The 17,289-nt window shown below is 38.2% G+C and overlaps 2 protein-coding genes across 5 annotated transcripts; one reads left to right on the forward strand and one right to left on the reverse strand.

Annotated features, from left to right (window-relative positions):
* Positions 1–62: 62 nt before the first annotated feature.
* On the reverse strand, positions 63–9,520 carry LOC112563606 (2-aminoethanethiol dioxygenase-like). 4 transcript variants are annotated; one of them, XR_003099079.1, is made up of 4 exons: positions 9,391–9,439; positions 7,250–7,355; positions 4,383–5,987; positions 63–2,123 (listed from the first exon to the last, which is right to left on the reverse strand). XR_003099079.1 is itself a non-coding variant. In XM_025237731.1 (2 exons), the coding sequence occupies exons 1-2, from the start codon at positions 9,417–9,419 to the stop codon at positions 8,493–8,495; spliced, it is 753 nt and encodes a 250-aa protein (XP_025093516.1). In that variant the 5' UTR covers positions 9,420–9,520; the 3' UTR covers positions 7,520–8,492. The 4 variants fall into 4 exon arrangements, 1 of the variants encoding a protein (XP_025093516.1); XR_003099078.1 differs by having other exon boundaries at positions 63–5,987; XR_003099080.1 differs by lacking the exon at positions 7,250–7,355 and having other exon boundaries at positions 63–4,505; positions 9,391–9,419.
* LOC112563608 (bridging integrator 3-like) lies at positions 9,378–16,515 on the forward strand. The gene is made up of 10 exons (XM_025237733.1): positions 9,378–9,513; positions 10,976–11,027; positions 11,350–11,391; positions 11,916–11,991; positions 13,324–13,460; positions 13,818–13,858; positions 14,334–14,394; positions 14,539–14,619; positions 15,270–15,404; positions 15,824–16,515. Exons 1-10 carry the CDS (start codon positions 9,506–9,508, stop codon positions 15,968–15,970), a joined length of 780 nt encoding a protein of 259 aa, XP_025093518.1. The 5' UTR covers positions 9,378–9,505; the 3' UTR covers positions 15,971–16,515.
* Positions 16,516–17,289: the final 774 nt, after the last annotated feature.

The raw sequence follows: 17,289 nt of genomic DNA on the forward strand, positions 1-17,289 counted from the left end.
AACTTTTTTCATTTATTTATTCTTTCCTTTCTGTTTGATTTTTGCTGTATAAAGTGAACTGCCAAAAGTTAATTGTAATCATAATTATGTTTCATTGTATTTTGATCTGCATTTGGCGACAGTTTAATACAAGCAGTTACAGAGCTGAGAGATGCACAAGAACTATTTTCACGCGAAGTAGCTGTAAGAACGGTTGCTGAGGAGCGAGTGAAGTGCGAGAAGACAGCAGAGGGACATGGGTTGGGGAGGCATCGGCCGCTGGTCTCTTGATTTCATGAGATCGATCAACTGCCTGACGTCCCTGTAGGCAGATAACTGCGCCAGCCTCATCTCACGCCCGTGTCCGCCACCACCCGACAGGCTGACGTCACGGCTGTACGCCAACAAAGCGCTGACCCCGATCGATACTGGCAGTGACGTCGGCGTGACGCGTGCGGGCGGACGAGATTTGTGTGACGTTTATAAATCCCCAGCTTTTGGCCGGCAGAGGATACAGTACTTCAGTCGAGTCTTAAATTAAACATCATTTAATGGATTCTCGGGGAAATGTTTCTATTATCGTCTACGCGCTTGGTGCACTTCGTTCAATCTGTTGCTAAAAACTTCTCTCCCGACCTTTTTTTAGTCGCAATGGGCTTTGGGGGGACGCTTTCAGCCCAGCGAGGAAAATCTTCTTTTCGTCAACGATGCTAAATGCGATGTGTAGGTGACGTCATGTTTCCAATGTTGATAAACTATTTCTAAATATTTTTAAAGATATTTTCCGGCTTGTTTTTGTGACTTTGTAAAAAGAGAGGAAGTGAAAAACATCACTGAAAAATATTCTGTTTTGCAGACTTTTTCTGTAGAGAACTTGCATAATTCCCATTTAGGGAAATTAAATTTTAACCCTGAGTTCAAAGACAACAACACAAAAAAGGTCTTTGCCTATTAATGAGAATAAAAAAAAGGGAAATTAAAAAAATAGAACTGAAATATTTTTATGATACAAGGAACTCTGAAATAACTTATGTGTGAACCAAATATTTACCAGAGAGAAGACCGTTAGCGCATCTGTGAAATAAACTCATTGATAACTATCATGGAGATATGAGTGATTAGAGTAACAATACATAATAAAGCATAGAACAGCCGAGGAATATGCTGGTATCTGCTTGACGACCTTGTATCTGGTAGAGAAATTTGAAACTGTTAAGCTGTTTGTCAATGGATTAGAACAGATTACACTGCAGAGAGACCGTTCTTGTCTACCATGGCCAACATAACAACTTTATAGAAAACACATCACTCTTTTACAGCTATTCCTCTGCATCAATCATATGTATGATTGTCTACACTTTCCGTGAATACAACTGGTAGTCTACATCGAACCCAGACATAAAATGCAAAAACTTCATCACTACACTAATTAAGCACCCCATTGCCACCAATGTTTTTTTTTTTAAAAAAAAAAGGCATTGCACAGGCAGAGTACCACGTGATCATGGGGATTTCGCCGGGAACTCATAACAAAGAACTTACATTAAATATCTTTGGTTCCACTTCACTTTGTTAATAAAAATTGTGTCTAAGATTCCTTCTTTTATTTCACCTCATCTTACCACAAAGAACAACAAGAAGCAGCATATGGACGGACTGCTGTGCAGACAGTTACATGATGGAGAGCAGCATATAATTTCTGGTGCTGTACAGCATGTGTGGGCTGGATGCTGGAGAACTGTGTGGAGCTGCTGGTGCTGTGCAGCATGTGAAATAAGCTGGATGCTACAGAACTGCGTGCTGCTGGTGCTGTACAGCATGTGTGGGCTGGATGCTGGAGAACTGTGAGCTGCTGGTGCTGTGCAGCATGCGATATGGGCTGCTGGAGGACTGCGTGGAGCTGCTGGTGCTGTGCAGCATGCGATATGGGCTGCTGGAGGACTGCGTGGAGCTGCTGGTGCTGTGCAGCATGCGATATGGGCTGCTGGAGGACTGCGTGGAGCTGCTGGTGCTGTGCAGCATGTAGGCGCAGGCAAGCGGAAAGATCGATGAGGCTGCAGTGTGATACCTGGCGCCAGTTGTGACCCTCGCATGTATGGAAATATTCCGCGATCGTCAGCAGCGTCCACAACCTTACTAGACAACTCAATACATACAAAAATAACTTCGTATCTCATGAAACAACTATAACTGAGTTACAGAAATAAAAAAATACATTTAAGATTTAAATTTTGATTTATTTGTATGATTCTTGAGTGGCGGTGTACTCCATATCAGACTGTCCACTGTATGTGTATCACTACTTGTGTCTAAGGCTTCGTCACACATGATTGGCAATTATTCTGTTATGATGATACTACCATTCTTAGTCTAGTTTCAGTTGTAAAAAATATTTATCTGGCAATAGCCAGACAATAGAAAAAATAGCCTCCTACCCATGCACAAAAAACAAAAAGAGAAAGTTGAAGCCAAACATGTTAACTCCTACAGCGATACGAGTTAATACCGAGACGAATAAGAATATCAAAGAGCCAGTTCTCCTTTTCTGTACATTACTGACTCTAAAGTTTCCCTTCTTTAGTTTGATTGTCGTCTGCTATTGTGTTATTGTGCCCACTACTCTCTCACGGTATAAATTTCATTCTAATTAGCTGATGTGTATCACAAATTTTATTTTAGAGTACTTTTTATGTATTTCAATCATTGCAAAAAAAAAAAAAAGCAGGTTAGCCTGTTTAAAACTTCAAAATAAATGACTTAAAGATTATTTTATTTATATGTAATGAGCAGCCACCAAGTAACTATAGAAAACCCTCCACACCAGACTGGCTGCTAACATTGTATGTGCGGTACAAACCTTACACGATTTTTTTTTTCGCTCTCACATCCCCGCGCAGTCTTATCACATGGAGAAAGAATGCTTAAACCTGAAATGTCCGTCTTCACCTCGCAATGGCATTATACATTACCGAACCAGTTTATTTTCTCATTCAATAGATTCTGATACCTGTGTGTTTAGCTAGAGGAGGTTCGCCCCCTCCTGAAGCATTTACATGTTTCCCGCTGCTCGAGTGAACAAGAACTGGAAGTTTGTGGGTGTGTTTTTTTAAAACCTAAACAATGGCTGAGAGATGTCTCGCCGGTTCAGAATCAGAGCTAATTATCTTGTAGCCATGTAGTAAAGGGCGAGGAGTGGAAAAAACAAGTACAGGTGGGAGTGTTCTTTGTTATTTACAGCACAGCGCATCCCAAATAAAGTGTTTGCTTGTAACAACTAGCGTGGGTTTTCATCAGGCCAAACATTGATGTTCAGACAGCTTGACTGTCAAGGGAAGCAATACAAACATTTTTCTGTTTACTGTTCACGCCTACGTGCACCCGTGTCGTGTCTTCTCTGCTCCGACAAGTCACCTGTAACTTGACGAGTGCTTAACATGCACTTGTGACTTGGCGGCGTGAAGCAGGGCAGCTCTCCTGCAACAATATATTGTATGGTGGTACACAACCACCATGCACATGACTGTAGGCAAAGAGTAGTGGTTAACAGAGTGTAGAAAACAGTAAAAAAATAAAGTGTAAAACATTTCAACACGAGCCTTAGTGCACAAGAGAGCCGAACTTTAAGGTTTAATCGACTTTTATGAGTTGCTGGGTGAGGCTGAACTGAGATTGTACTCATGAACTTACCCAACTAGTTCACGTAGCCCCTCGTTTACTGACGAAACAAATGTTACAAGGCTTCTGATGTTTTGAAAAGATTTTCATACAATGCTTTTTATCTTATTTTAAGTTTGCTCTGGCAATATAACATTGCTTCATAATTTAAATTAGTCAGAAGTAATTAATTTATATAAATTGATTTATCATTTATTACTGTTCGTTATTTGCAAAAATGTATCGACATACTACCGTGTAGCTTTATCTGCTTTCAACACACATTACTCACACTCAGTTGCTATAATGCCAGGTGAACGAGCACGCGATGTGTACTCACTGCTGTATCTACAATTCTTTGCTAAGGACTTGCCTGCATTGTATAAGTAGCTGCACTGTATAGGAGACTGCACACAACTTTTACTTATGTGAAGCCCAAACTAGCAGACGATGCCACCATTAATGTGAAGGTACGTCACTTCTTGTCTCTTTGATAAATTAAGGTGTGATTTGAACAAAAACTATTAATATAAATTTTCTCGAACCTTTTTTTTTGGGTGGGGGATCAAAAATCATTATCGGAATACCTTTTGTGATACGTTATGCTCTGTTGTCAGCCTTTAACCACACATTAAGCTTCGGCTATAATTTATTGAAATAAATCATGTTATCACAGTAGGAATTCCATCGATTAGGCATAGTACAAACAAACTGCCGCGGTTCGTGTCAAGCACCAGTCCTGGACTTACAGGATCAAGAGTGGAGCATCAAGAGTCCATAGAAGTGTACGTGGGTGTTCGACGACCAGCTGCCGTAGCTGACGTGGACAACTGTGCGCATCCCGCTCCACGTCGGCCTGACGTCACAGTCACCTGCAAATCAATGACAGATTGTTGACCAGTTTTCCCCCGACCAACCCTCATCGCCCGGGACATCCTCGAGCAACAGCTGGTCAAGACTAACGTCACAGGCGCGCTGACGTGTTCCGTGCTGACGGAGTTTTCCGCCCATAATCAATTTGAGAGTGCGGGCACGAGAACATTCTAGGTGCAAACCCCCCTCTCTCTCTCACACACACATGGACGACCGAATAACAGACGAATGAAAGTACAGATGAATGAATGAACCACGCACCACTCCCTTAGTCATATGTTGAAAAGTATCGTTTTTGTCCAGCTTACACGTCAGACATTATAAAACTCGGGGCTGAACAAAGCATGCCGCACAGGAACGACATGGATGAAGTCACAACAGAAAAAAATGGACTACACCACATTCCTGACTACAGCTGTAGAGCGGCAGCGAGCGGGCCTGTGGGCTCGACTGTAACCCACTTGGGCCGATAATAGCAGCTATTTTCAGTCGTCGCAGGCGCTGGTGGGCAAGAGATTCCACAAGAGGCGTTACCGTGCTCTGACGTCACGCGTCAGGACCTTGACTCAGCTATGACGTAGGTACACATAGTTGGGGATCCAGTTTCGCGTGCCAGAGCAGTTCGCGTTACCGCCCCGTTACAAGCCACTTGGATGCGCTGTGCGTAATGTCGGAAGGAAGATGTCGATTTAGGAAACTGAACGGTGACGTATGTATGAGCAGAGAGGACTAGCATGGGAATCCCGCGGACTGGCCATGTCGTTATCTCAACACCGCTGCTCTCTACAGGAACTATACTCACCAAACAATTACAGAAAACAGTGATCAGTATTCTCAGCACTAGATCGACTCATATATATATATACTCTCTTTAGTCCTGAATATTCTCTGTGTAAGAAAAAAATAAATCCCAAAAGATGGGGCGAAAGCCATGTACACAATTTTACAGATGACCTCACAGTTCACCGGTCTGTACGAACTATACACAGATCAGTGCGCGCCTGTTTGCTCACTCATCTCCACAACCACTTCCATAAGAAAAATCCGTTTTCTACACACACGCAAGTGACATAGCGCGTATGCTTCTAAAATAAAATGAGTGAAAAGTATAAACCAGCAAAAATAATAAGACTTTATTTTATTATTGTTCTGTGAGGCTGATCGCATGTCACATTCAGATAACGTCTGCCCTCTACAAATTTCAAGCGGCGGCCATTATCGTGGGACAAAATGGCGCTTGACCTGTTCGTTTCGCTTGACAAGACCATCTTTTACGCTGCTAGAGCGAGGCATGCAAATTATGAAAAGATCTGATTAAGCTATAGCGTCTTTCGTCTCCGGTCAAGTCGACTCAAGGCAGGGGTGGAGTCCATTTATAACTGGTCGAGTTGGTAATGGACTGAGTCGACCGCCGCTGAGTCACTTCGTTGCCACGCATCGCGTTGTACAGCGAAAGGGAGGCAACGCAGTTTTTCTCAGATCTGAGTAACATCTATGTACCAAAATGTATTTTTGAAAGGCTCTAAACTACAAGAATACACTTCTATATTTCCTTAATGTTTGAAATAGCCAACACTTACACTTATAATGACCAAACAAGGTATTACAGAGATCTTTGGAGTAGGCTGAAAGGTGTGAATTTAGTCTGCAGAAAAAAAATATATGAAAAAAAGCATCTCACCATCAATAACACATGCATTTCATGTTTCTGTTGATCTAAAGGCAAATGCAAAAAAACAGATTAGAGACTATGGCATAAATGAAATATTGCCACAAGATGATAATAAGTTGTCTCCAAAACAATTACGTAGTGCACATGGCCATCTATATAGTCTTGTAGTTTTGGCTCTACTGCAAATTCCATAAAATCAAGCATTAATCCTGCATTCTTAACAGTTTTACCATGTGATATAATAAAAAAAGAAGAGTTTAGCTTTTTTAACTGTGCTCCTGAAAGCAGCTGACAAGGTTCTCTAAAACAGTGTCTAATAGCAAACAGGTCTGTTTACTCCTTTGTGTTCATCAGCCACTTCTTCCTCAATGGTGCCCTGAAGGATAATCTTAGTAAATTATGCAAGATCACAGGAGAAACATCAGAGATGCTTGTATTATGTTTCTATTGCTGAAAAGGTTCTTAAGAGCCTACCTAGATGACCATGCTCCACACTATCATTAGTCATCTTTTCTTAGTCACTGGATCTCAAAAGCTTGTATCTTATTGTCTGGATCAGCAAGATCATATCTTTCTCCTGTAGACCAAGATGAACAAAACAAACAACAAGACAACACCAGCTTTAGGATGGGGGGAGGGGAACTGGTGTTTTACGCCGTGCCAGCAACTGAGGCTATATTACGGCAAGCAGCTAGCCCTGTAAACAGGCAGAGAAAGAACAGTGTGCCCGAGACGAGAAATGAACTCAGGGCAGCCAACCTTCACTGTAGTGGTGACAGGCGCTAACCGTTGCGCCACCGGACTGCTTAGTTTTAGGATGAGCAGCCACATCACCCAGAATTCACACACGTTGCTTGCCTTAAAGCAACTCTTAGGAGTATCTTTCTGTCGTAGAGAAACTGCATGCACTTTATATGATTGCATGCCTAAAGTCAGATGATTCAACCATTAGCCAACACAACCACCATTAGCAAAAACGAATAGATCAAAGCTATAGGACTATTCAACAACAGTTATAAGATGAATTGATCACTGTGTAGTCCATGTTCTATTCTAAAAAGTGGTACCAACTTCTATGTTCATGGAGGTAATTGTTCCAGATTTATTTCTGCACTCTTGTTCAGAAACTAGCCTGAAGTGCATCCTGCTACACTGAAGTGACTCAGCATCATCAGATCTGAAAGTGAATAATTATTTTTAAAATATTCAAGTGTGATAATTCTAATGTCTAACTGGTTGATTTGCACAACTTGGCTGTGGTCAACTTGTCCATTGGCAGTGGTCTATGTCTCTCATGACTGTGGCTGAATTGTCTCAATCAAGTTGAAAAATGGTTTAAATCATGAGCAGCTATTGGGCACAAGCCACTGTGTGAATAACGAATAACAATTCTTAGTTAAAATGTGTCATAAAAAGTATCTTTTCAAGTAGATCAACACTTTATCATCAAATTTGCATCCCTCATATGTGGAGAAATACACGACGCAAAGACTGTCATAACTGAAATTTATTTTGCTAACAAATTATCTCCCATTAACTGAAACATAAATTAATGCAAAATTTTAAGTTTTCTTCAAGATGTACAAACTTTTTCTATTTCTTTCTCCAAGCCATATCTTTGTCTAGAAAAAGATAAGAGGATTAGTTAATACTGTTACAGGTTATTTTATTACACCAGCATTTACTTTTTCAAAACCAGGGTGCAAACCAATAAACTCATATATGTTCAAGTGTGTGAAGTGAGTGACATTTGCTTCACCTGACAAGCACTGTTACTGAACTCTACTGTCAAACATCAGTGATGATAAATAAATGCTCAGTAACATTTGCTCAGAATGTAAGAAATATAACATTTTATTTGAGGCCAATGTACTTGTGATAGTGTATAAAAATATTGTTGGCATAGAAATCCTCATCAATTTCTTTCTTAAAGCTTTTAGATTCAGATGAGGTCTGAATTGAGGGCCTCTTACTGTAGTGGTGATAAGTGAATAATTTAACCCCTATATTACCTTGTGACTCATCATTCTACATCTGTGGTAGATTCACATATTTGAACATATTCATCTCATTAGGTAGGACATGCCTACAAACTTCTCACTAGCAGATTTAAAAAGTTCACTGTCACTAGTACCCCTTCAGTTGCTTTAGATTACAGCATCTTCAAACTTTTAAAAAACTCACATAAACTTGGAGTAAAAACACATAGTATTGCTATTTGTATCACAGTCCTCATTCAGTGCTGCACACATAACAGTGCTGCACACACAACACTGGTCCAGCAAGCTGGTAAACAACAGTCAAACACAGCAGATCAATTGTTTTCAATTTCCAGATCTGGTCCTTGGTAGTCCACGGTATCACACCAGAATTCTGTGGGCTGTGAAACCCGAACTAACCACTCAATATGCCTGTTTGGCTCTTTGTCGTCTGTTGGCACAAGTTTATAGTAATTGCAGTCTCTGTCTCTGGAATGATTGTAAGGAGGAGCAAGAATATCTACAAATGCTGCCATATCAGATTCAGATGAAATTTCGTGAAAGTTCCCTTCGCTAGGAGTCAGCTGGCAACACATGTCATAAGAAGTAATAAGACCATCTTGTTGCAGCTTAACTGGCTTAAGTAACGGCCTCTGCCTTCTTGGAAATAGCTGACTTATTTCCTCCGGCACGTCTACGCCACTAACTTCCGAAAAGCTAACAATTTTTAGTGTTCCGTAGATGACTTTTAACAGTCCAAACATTCCTGGATGATCATGTAATGGTAGCTGGCCACCTCTTTTTACAACAAATATACCCATGGAAAAACAATCGTCCTCCCACATATGAATGTAACTCACAGGTGCCTTCTCATGCGTTAACCTGTCTCTTTCTTGGATGTGTCTAGCATCAAAGCATACATCATCCGCGGTGATTTCATTGAAACGAGACTTGAGTTGTAGCAGCATGTCATTCGAAAGGCCTTCTCCAGTATTAAGCCTTGAAAAAGTACGGGAAGCTAGTCGTGAAAGTCTCTGAATGGGCGTCGCCATTTTGACGCTGCGCAAACAGTAAAGCTATTCTTTTTATCTGTGTAGTGGATAAGTATGTATATGCATAGGAATAAATACACTTCATATAAAACAAACTAAACTAATTATTATTTAAGCTTCCATTAAATTGAGCTAAGCTAAATGATCGCATTGTATGTATGCGAAATACTCAAGCGAGTACCTAGGTCCGGAAGAAGTAGAGCAACCCATGGTCCACAGGCGAAGTCGTGTAACTTAGTGTCCAGCTGTAGTTTCACCTTCCGCATTCTAAATTATCTGATTATGATCTGTTGAAAATGAGCTGGTTTGTTTAACTTTTTTTGCTAGAATTATAGAGTGTAAATAACTAGGATATATGACTGCTAATTAACAAATTGAGACGGATGAAGTGGTCGAAACACGGCTTTGTTAGTTCAGTTGTTGTTTTTTTTTTGTTTGTTTTTGTTTATGTTTTGTTTTCTTTTACATAATGTTGCACGAGATTACAGATTCCGATTAAGAGATTTGTTTGAAAGGCACAGGCTTTAGTTACACTACGGAAACTGTAATATGAGTTTTCCATATTTAATGTGATTTTTAATGTCATCTACCATTCCGGGATAGTAGTAGTCCAGAAGTATTTCCGTCTTCAAGTTATCCCATATAATTATTCTCTCCTTTCACTTCCCACACTTAATTGTGTGTAAAGTTGTCAGTTAAGACAAATCTACTCGTTAGCTTTATATAGCTTGAGGAGAACTCACGAAGCCTTGTATAGGTTGTTATGGACGCCGTGAGTAAACCCCAATTTGAACCCCGACCCAGACCGCAACTGTAATTCTAGCCCATTTCTGGTTATAAAAGGTGTAAACCTTAATTTGAACCCTGACCTAGACCGTAACTGTAATTCTAGCCCTTTTCTGGTTTATGAAAAAAGTCATTGCATCATGAGCCCTCCTAATGGAAAGCTGTACCATAAAAATTTGCTTGCACATATTTTTCATAGTTTGATATTTGGGATTCATTCTTTCTTTTTTAATGATTACTGTTTTAATTCCCTTAATGCTAGTTCTTGTCTTTGTGTTGCTAGTCAAGAAATGCAGACTAAAAAAAAATTCATGGTTAAAAAAAATTGTGCATAAAACAATAAAACTAATGGACAATCATTGATATTTGTCTTATGCTTTTATGTCAACATTTGGAAGAAAACTGTCATGTACAATGTACATAGCTGCTAAGGGTCAAATTTAACTATAATCACAAGTTCACAAATCTGTGATAGAGGGTTAACAAAGTTTAAATTTCAAAGATTTGCCCACATGACTTCTTTGCTCACATTCTGTTGTATGAGAATGTCGATGGATGATTGTTGATGATTTAGTCTATGTATAATTTATGTAAAGCACTATGAGCAAATCATTGGAAAGATGCTATATAAATCATAATTATTATTTTACAGACTGATTTTTAGATTTCAGATCCTATCTGTCAAGGATTTACTATATGTTGATGCTTTTTGTGGTTAGACATCTCAATGTCAAACATTATAAGTGCTTTGCACTTAAATTTTGTTTTAATATACTGTGGAGAATGGAAACATTTTATATAGAATCACAGTATTTTAAGTGCATGGATATTGTTGAGGAATATGTTTTGTTATAGACTGTTGTATTTATATGGGAGATGGGATTTATTGTGCTAAATCTTAAGGGAAAATATTATTTACCAGTTTAACTGGAAGAGCTTTATTTGGTTTCTTTTATGATTTTTTTTTTTGTTGCTTGCAGGAACCCCTTTAGCATCCTAAAGACCCCTAAAAAACCATTAATTTCCCGAACGGTGAGTGTTTATAATTTGATAGTTTTCATTTACTTTTTAAATCAAGTAGTTTAATTGAAATTAAGTTTGATTTGTGGAATGTTTCTTATCAGAATGTTTCTTGTTCAGGGTAAAAATTATCTTTTTTATACCTTCAAAAAGTAACTTGCAATGTACATTATCATGTGAGGAAGATGATAGAATATAGAAAATTATACAAAGATTTAGTGTCTTATTTATTTCACATGTATGCTTCCTGGTTAGATTTTTCAGGTTAATGTCACATATTCTTTCCTGAGAAGAATGATTTTTCTATTTGTAAAGATTTTTTTTATTTTTATAGGCAGAAAGAGATTTTGAAAAAGAAGTGAAGAAGCTTAGAAGAGTGAGTATTATTTTTTTATGACTGCTTAAAAAAAATTAAAACAGTATCATCTGATCATGATTTGTTCTATATGCAAGACTGTTCTGAGTATTACTTGATCTGTTTTTCTCAGATTAATGAGGATTTTGTTGATCTGAAATAAGTACTTGCAGAACTGTAACTCATGAAAATTTTAATCTATGAAAGGATGCTACACTACTGCATTTGCCATTTTAAACTATGGTGATCACAATGGATTTGATTCTCTTGCAAGAAAGAAAATCAGTCTTCATGATGTCAGATTCTAGTAGTATTTGAACAAATTCCTAGAAAACCAGATCAAAGCTTTTAAAGGATTTGCAATGCTTCAAGGATTATGTTTTAAAATAATTTTCTGTTATTTTTTAAAACACATTCAGTTAGATTCATGTGCCATGGAACTTTCTGGTCTTTATTTCAGCATCTTTGGAGAGTAGTTTTAGTCTGTTTATAGTGGTATATGTTTGATTCTTTTGCCTATGGAGACATTTTAAATGTAGTAAAAGATATGTTTGTGCAGGCTTGATGAAGTGACAAAGCGCCTACACAAAGATGGAAAAAGACTTGTCGATGCAAACACAGGTACAGATTTTTTTTTGAGTGGTTTCCATTGAGGAGGCTAAAGCCTGAGAGACATACAATTTTTTTAGGTCTGTCATATGACAGTACTTTTTAGTTTTAGAATTTGATTGTGCAAGGCCAGAAGAACAGGGCCAAAGCCCGTAATGAAACATTAAAGAGGGGCAGCGGTCGCCTTGAGGTGATACCAGACTGTGAGTTGGACAAAAGGTATCTCCCCTGGCATTAGCTGAGCCTGGGAATTGCAGCCACTTACGTAAGGGGGACCACTGTCATCACTCAGGAGTATGCCTGTTAATTGAAAAACCGGTATACTTAGAACCGGAAAACAGTGTTTGTTTTCGTTGCCACCAACTGGACACAAGTGCTAAATGAGGGACCTAGATGGGTGTCGTGATAGTCAGAGGTTGATGTGGCTGACTGTGAGAAAGAGGGACAGTGGATAGGTCATAGGTATCCAAGTATAGCACAGGGAGATGTGGTCACTTTAGTCCAAGATTGATAGGGCAAGTTAGATATGGTTCAGAGAGGTCACATGGTGAATAGTATTATAGGATAGAGCTGTATTTGAGGCTTTTCCTCGTGTTCCAGCAGAGACGTTGCTCTCTGAGTGATTTTCAGTTGTAACCAGCAGGTCTGAAAAGGGAGGCCTGTGCCGCTTAGAATGTATCACTACCTGCTGGCACTTGTGGTCTGGTTGCATAGGGAAGAGTATGGGTGCAAATAAGAGGATGGTTCTCCCAAGCGACAAGCAAAAGAAACTGTGTTTGGCAGCAAGAAGTGTGAGGCAGCGGTTGGTAGAGGCTGGTAGACCCATAATGACTCAGACATTTGGTGGGAAGGACTATTAAACAGACAGTACCTATGCTTTGTTGGACTGGAAATCCTGATTGGAATACTGCTAGAATTGCTCTACACATTTTTCTTGAAGATCAGTTTTTTAAACATTTTTACTTGGATATTTTTTCAATTACTAAAATACTTGGATCTGACCAGAGTTTTGCTGAGATATATAGAATAAGAAGTAGAATAAACTATAATATAAATCCTGGAACAGGTACACATAAAACGAACTGTAACATGGTACCTGAATTTTACTAAATTATTCTTAGAATAGGAAACAGAACAAACTGTAGCATGATACCTGGGCTGGATTTTTGTTTTTGTACATGCAGACTGTGGTAGAATGATCCCTTGTTGGTTTCTGAATGTTGAGTACAGTTTCTCTTTATCAAATGGTGTTATTGTACTACATACACATAATATTAAACCGAAACATTATTACGTAAGTGAAAGATGATTGCTTTGAACATTAGCATTACACTGTGTGTGTAGCCCTGACAAAAGCAGAGAGACGACTGACACAGGACCTGCAGAACACCCCACTGTGTCAAGCTGAGAAGGAGCTGAAGTGGATTGTGGAGGAATGGGACCATGCCCTTGTGGCACTAGATTTACATTCACAGGAAACAGTATGACATCCTCTTATCATTTTACTAGCCTTCTCCACTATTGTCATAGTGTCATACAGGTACAGATTTCTAGCAGTTTTGGAGACAGCATGTGCTTGGTCTTGAACATATCCTAGGGGATAATGGCAGAAGTTTCTTTTTTTTTGGTGCTTGTTTTAGGCAGTTTTGTTTGTTTGTTTTTAATGAGGGAAGGATGGGTTTTAACTGACTCATAAATGAAATTTCTTCTTATTGGAATTCCCTTTAAATCCTTTAAAACATGAATCATGTTTGTGTTAGTAATGAATATAAAGTTCATGTAAATTTTAAAGATTTCTGTTTCACTTGTATTGATCATTAAGTTTTGGTCTTTTTCAGAATAGTGTGCTGCAAAAAGCTGTTATAGATCCTATTAAAAAGTAGGTTAATTTAATGTTTTAAAATACATTATAGTATAAAGTATGTTTTTTCCCAGTTTAAAAATTAAGATTTTTTGAATATTACATAAAACTAACAATCACAGGGTATATGAATCAGGGAGAGAAACCACTGCAGGGATCCAGTAAATTTTAATGTTAAGATTCCAAACAATTCTTCTTGTTCTGTGTATCTTTGAGAATGTTCATGTTTGAAAGATTCTGTTTTCCAAAATAGAAGGCTTTTGTGGACTTTGGAAATCTGTTCTCATTATTGGTGTTAAAGTATATATTTGTTTATGTTCTGTGTTTTTGTTTCATCTTATACTATACTGATAATCTGTTAAGGCATACAATTTGTATAACTACCTATTTTATAAATATTTAAATACTTATGTTTATACTACTGCACATTTAATACTCAAGATGCAAAAATAAACATTAAGCAGTAAGTCTTTGTTCCCTTCATTGGCTCCAGGTTCAACACTATTTTTCCCCATGTTCAAGCTGCAGTGAAGAAGCGAGAGCAGAGTTTACAGGTAAGGAAGTCAGTTAACTTAAAGACAGGCGGTAGCATTAAGTGGAAATTGCAATCAAAAGAAAATGGCTATTGCATTTCATATTTAAGAGCATATTCTAATTTTATGCTTAGAGAGATGTGCATTGTTACTTTTGTGATGCAGGAAGTACAAAAATGTCAGAACAAATTCACCAGGTACCAGGGACGTGAGAGAACAGGGCAAAATCTGGTCAAGCTGCATTCAGTAAGTTTCTCAGTCTTCTGTCAGCATTTTTCATAGAATGCTATTGTTAGCCTGTCCTTTTAATGTAATTTATTATCATTAGTTAGTGCAAAGAGTACAACTTGCTTTGTTGGTGATTCTGCGCAAATAAAGCACTCTGTTGCTATTATTATTTTGCTGTGGTATTCTTTCCATTCACTGATTATTTAATACCACAAGCATAATTCTGATAAGCTGATTTTGAATTTAATATCTTTTATTCTGGCACCCTCTTGGGGATATTGAAATATTAAAAATATATCCATACATGTTCATACACATTCCTATCTTTATAAATAGTATCTATTACTCGCACTCTCTGGTTAGTTTATGAAAGCTAATAACAGAAAAAAAAACGAAAGTAAACCAACAGCAGCAACAATTGAAAGAGTTGTGTTATGTGCAGCAATTTTGCTTTTTTCCTTCTGCCAGCCTCCACACACCTTTGGCCTGAATATAAATCTGAGGTTTAACGGTGTAATTGGTATGAGATCTGTAAAGTGCATCAATGCATATACAGGCCCCTGTCATGATGTGGAAATTTGTGTTATAAAAACTGACAAATGTATAGTGGTGTACACTAGGGCATACAAGTGAGGCAAATAACAGCCTTCAACCTTCATTTATTACAGAGTAAAGACGCCCTTCAGCAAGCTGAGCAGGAATTCAGTGCTCAGAATGCAGCACTGATGGAGGAGATGCCACGGTTGTATGAGAGTCGAATACAGTATTTTGAGCCGTCACTAGAGGCTCTAATTAGGTCGCAGGTATGCTGTTTTATAGATTGCAAAGCCTTTTCTTTTTTTTTTTTCTTGAGTGTTGTAAATTAACATTCCATCCCTTGAAGTCATAATATAGACTGCAGGCAGTCTCGTATACACATCCTCTTAAGAAAACGTTGCAATGTTTGCATGATTGTACAGTTTCTGTACATAAGTCTTTGAAGATGGTTCTTGAATGCGAAGTCTTTATTACATGACAAACAACTGTGTTGTGACCTGCTGCTGCTGCCCATGGTATTAGCAGCTGCGAAATCTTGATGTTGTATGCAAAGTGATGTTTCAGCCAGCCATTAACTGCTGTGTCCAGTGTAGCAGTGTAAGTACAATGTTCAGTGTAAGCTGGTACGTTTTTCAATCCACTTCTGTGTTCTAATGATCACAGCTTGCTTGTTCTTTCTTAACAGGTGCAGCACACTACAGAAGCCTTCAGGATATATGGAGAGCTTTCAAACACCATGAACGGACAGAAGGATTGCTCCAACAGCGAATATGCTAGCCGAATCCAGCAGTCATTAGCAGAGATTAAGGCCCTTTCTATCACTGTTGACTAAATTAATACTTGCATGAGAGATGAATTAAAAAGTTCTCTGTTTGAATGACCTTATTCAACCAAGAGACTTGGCAGTGAAACTATTGTGACAAAATACTATATTAGATGGACTTATACCTTTATGTACAATTAGTCTCCCACAAAGAGATTGTTGATGAGGAACATCATGGTTCATTCCACATCAGTGAGAGTAAACTGGCAGAACTATGTGCCACATTCACCCTGCTCAACCATAGGACTGGCTTTCTGCTATTTTGCAAAATGGTACCAAATCCAAGGCTGTGATTTCTGCTGGAATCATACTTTTAAAAAAAACAACAGTAACAGCAACATTCTTGTTCACAGAGAGAAAGCTGCTTCCTGGTGTTTATTAAGTGCAATATTTTTTAGGTGCATAGTTCTTTAAGTTTCAAGTCATGTGTGGTCCCAAGATTTGTGTTGGTAGTATTTTCATGCCAGAGTGGAACAGCAATCTATGTACTCATAGTAAACATGTAGTACAAAAGATCTTTGAAAGTTCCATTAAATTTCAGATTATCTAAGCTGTGGAAATAGTTACATGTTTGTGTGTGTGCGCACGCTGCTTGCTTGATATATTTCACTGCATAATGATTGGTAATTTGAAATGTGTGGGTATCTTTTCTCCTCTATTCCAAATTAAAAAAAAAATGCATCAATTTATTTTTTCTATAGTTTGCAGCTGTGAATGCCTTCACAGCTACAGTTCAGTTGCATCAGTACGTCTATAGTGAATGAGTCAAGGGTCCAAGACAATTTTTCTTTTGTTTCTTTTGGAGGTTGTGGGGAGGGGTTCAATATTAAAAAGTGGTAGTGATTTAAAGTTTATTATAAATGCTTTGAAAATGGCCTGGAAAGATGACAACAGAATCAGAAAAATATTTACTTAGATGGAGTGAATAATTTTTTTCTAAAAATCACAAATTCCATTTTTTCTGGGAGATTTTCATAATAAAACTACCTCTTGTCAAAAGTACTCTGTCTCACATTCATTACTAAAACTTGGGGTCTGCTACTGTTCTATCCACGTTAGTGTGCACAAAATTGGTGTGCTTCACAATTTACAAAATTATTATAATAAAGGAATTAGTTTATGCACATCTCATGATGCTTAAAAAAATTTTAATTCGATGCGCCTGAACACATCATTTGCCCAAAGTCTATACATCCTATTTTTGAACATCTGACAAAGAAATGTGTTGTGGCCAGGAAAATGTGTTTGTAGGGAAATTTTAAATTGGTTTGCAGCATCCAAGTGTTGAATATAGAAGTTGCCCAACTACAAGGCCAAGATGAAAAGGG

The sequence above is a fragment of the Pomacea canaliculata genome, linkage group LG5 (assembly GCF_003073045.1).
Source record: "Pomacea canaliculata isolate SZHN2017 linkage group LG5, ASM307304v1, whole genome shotgun sequence".
Taxonomy (NCBI): domain Eukaryota; kingdom Metazoa; phylum Mollusca; class Gastropoda; order Architaenioglossa; family Ampullariidae; genus Pomacea; species Pomacea canaliculata.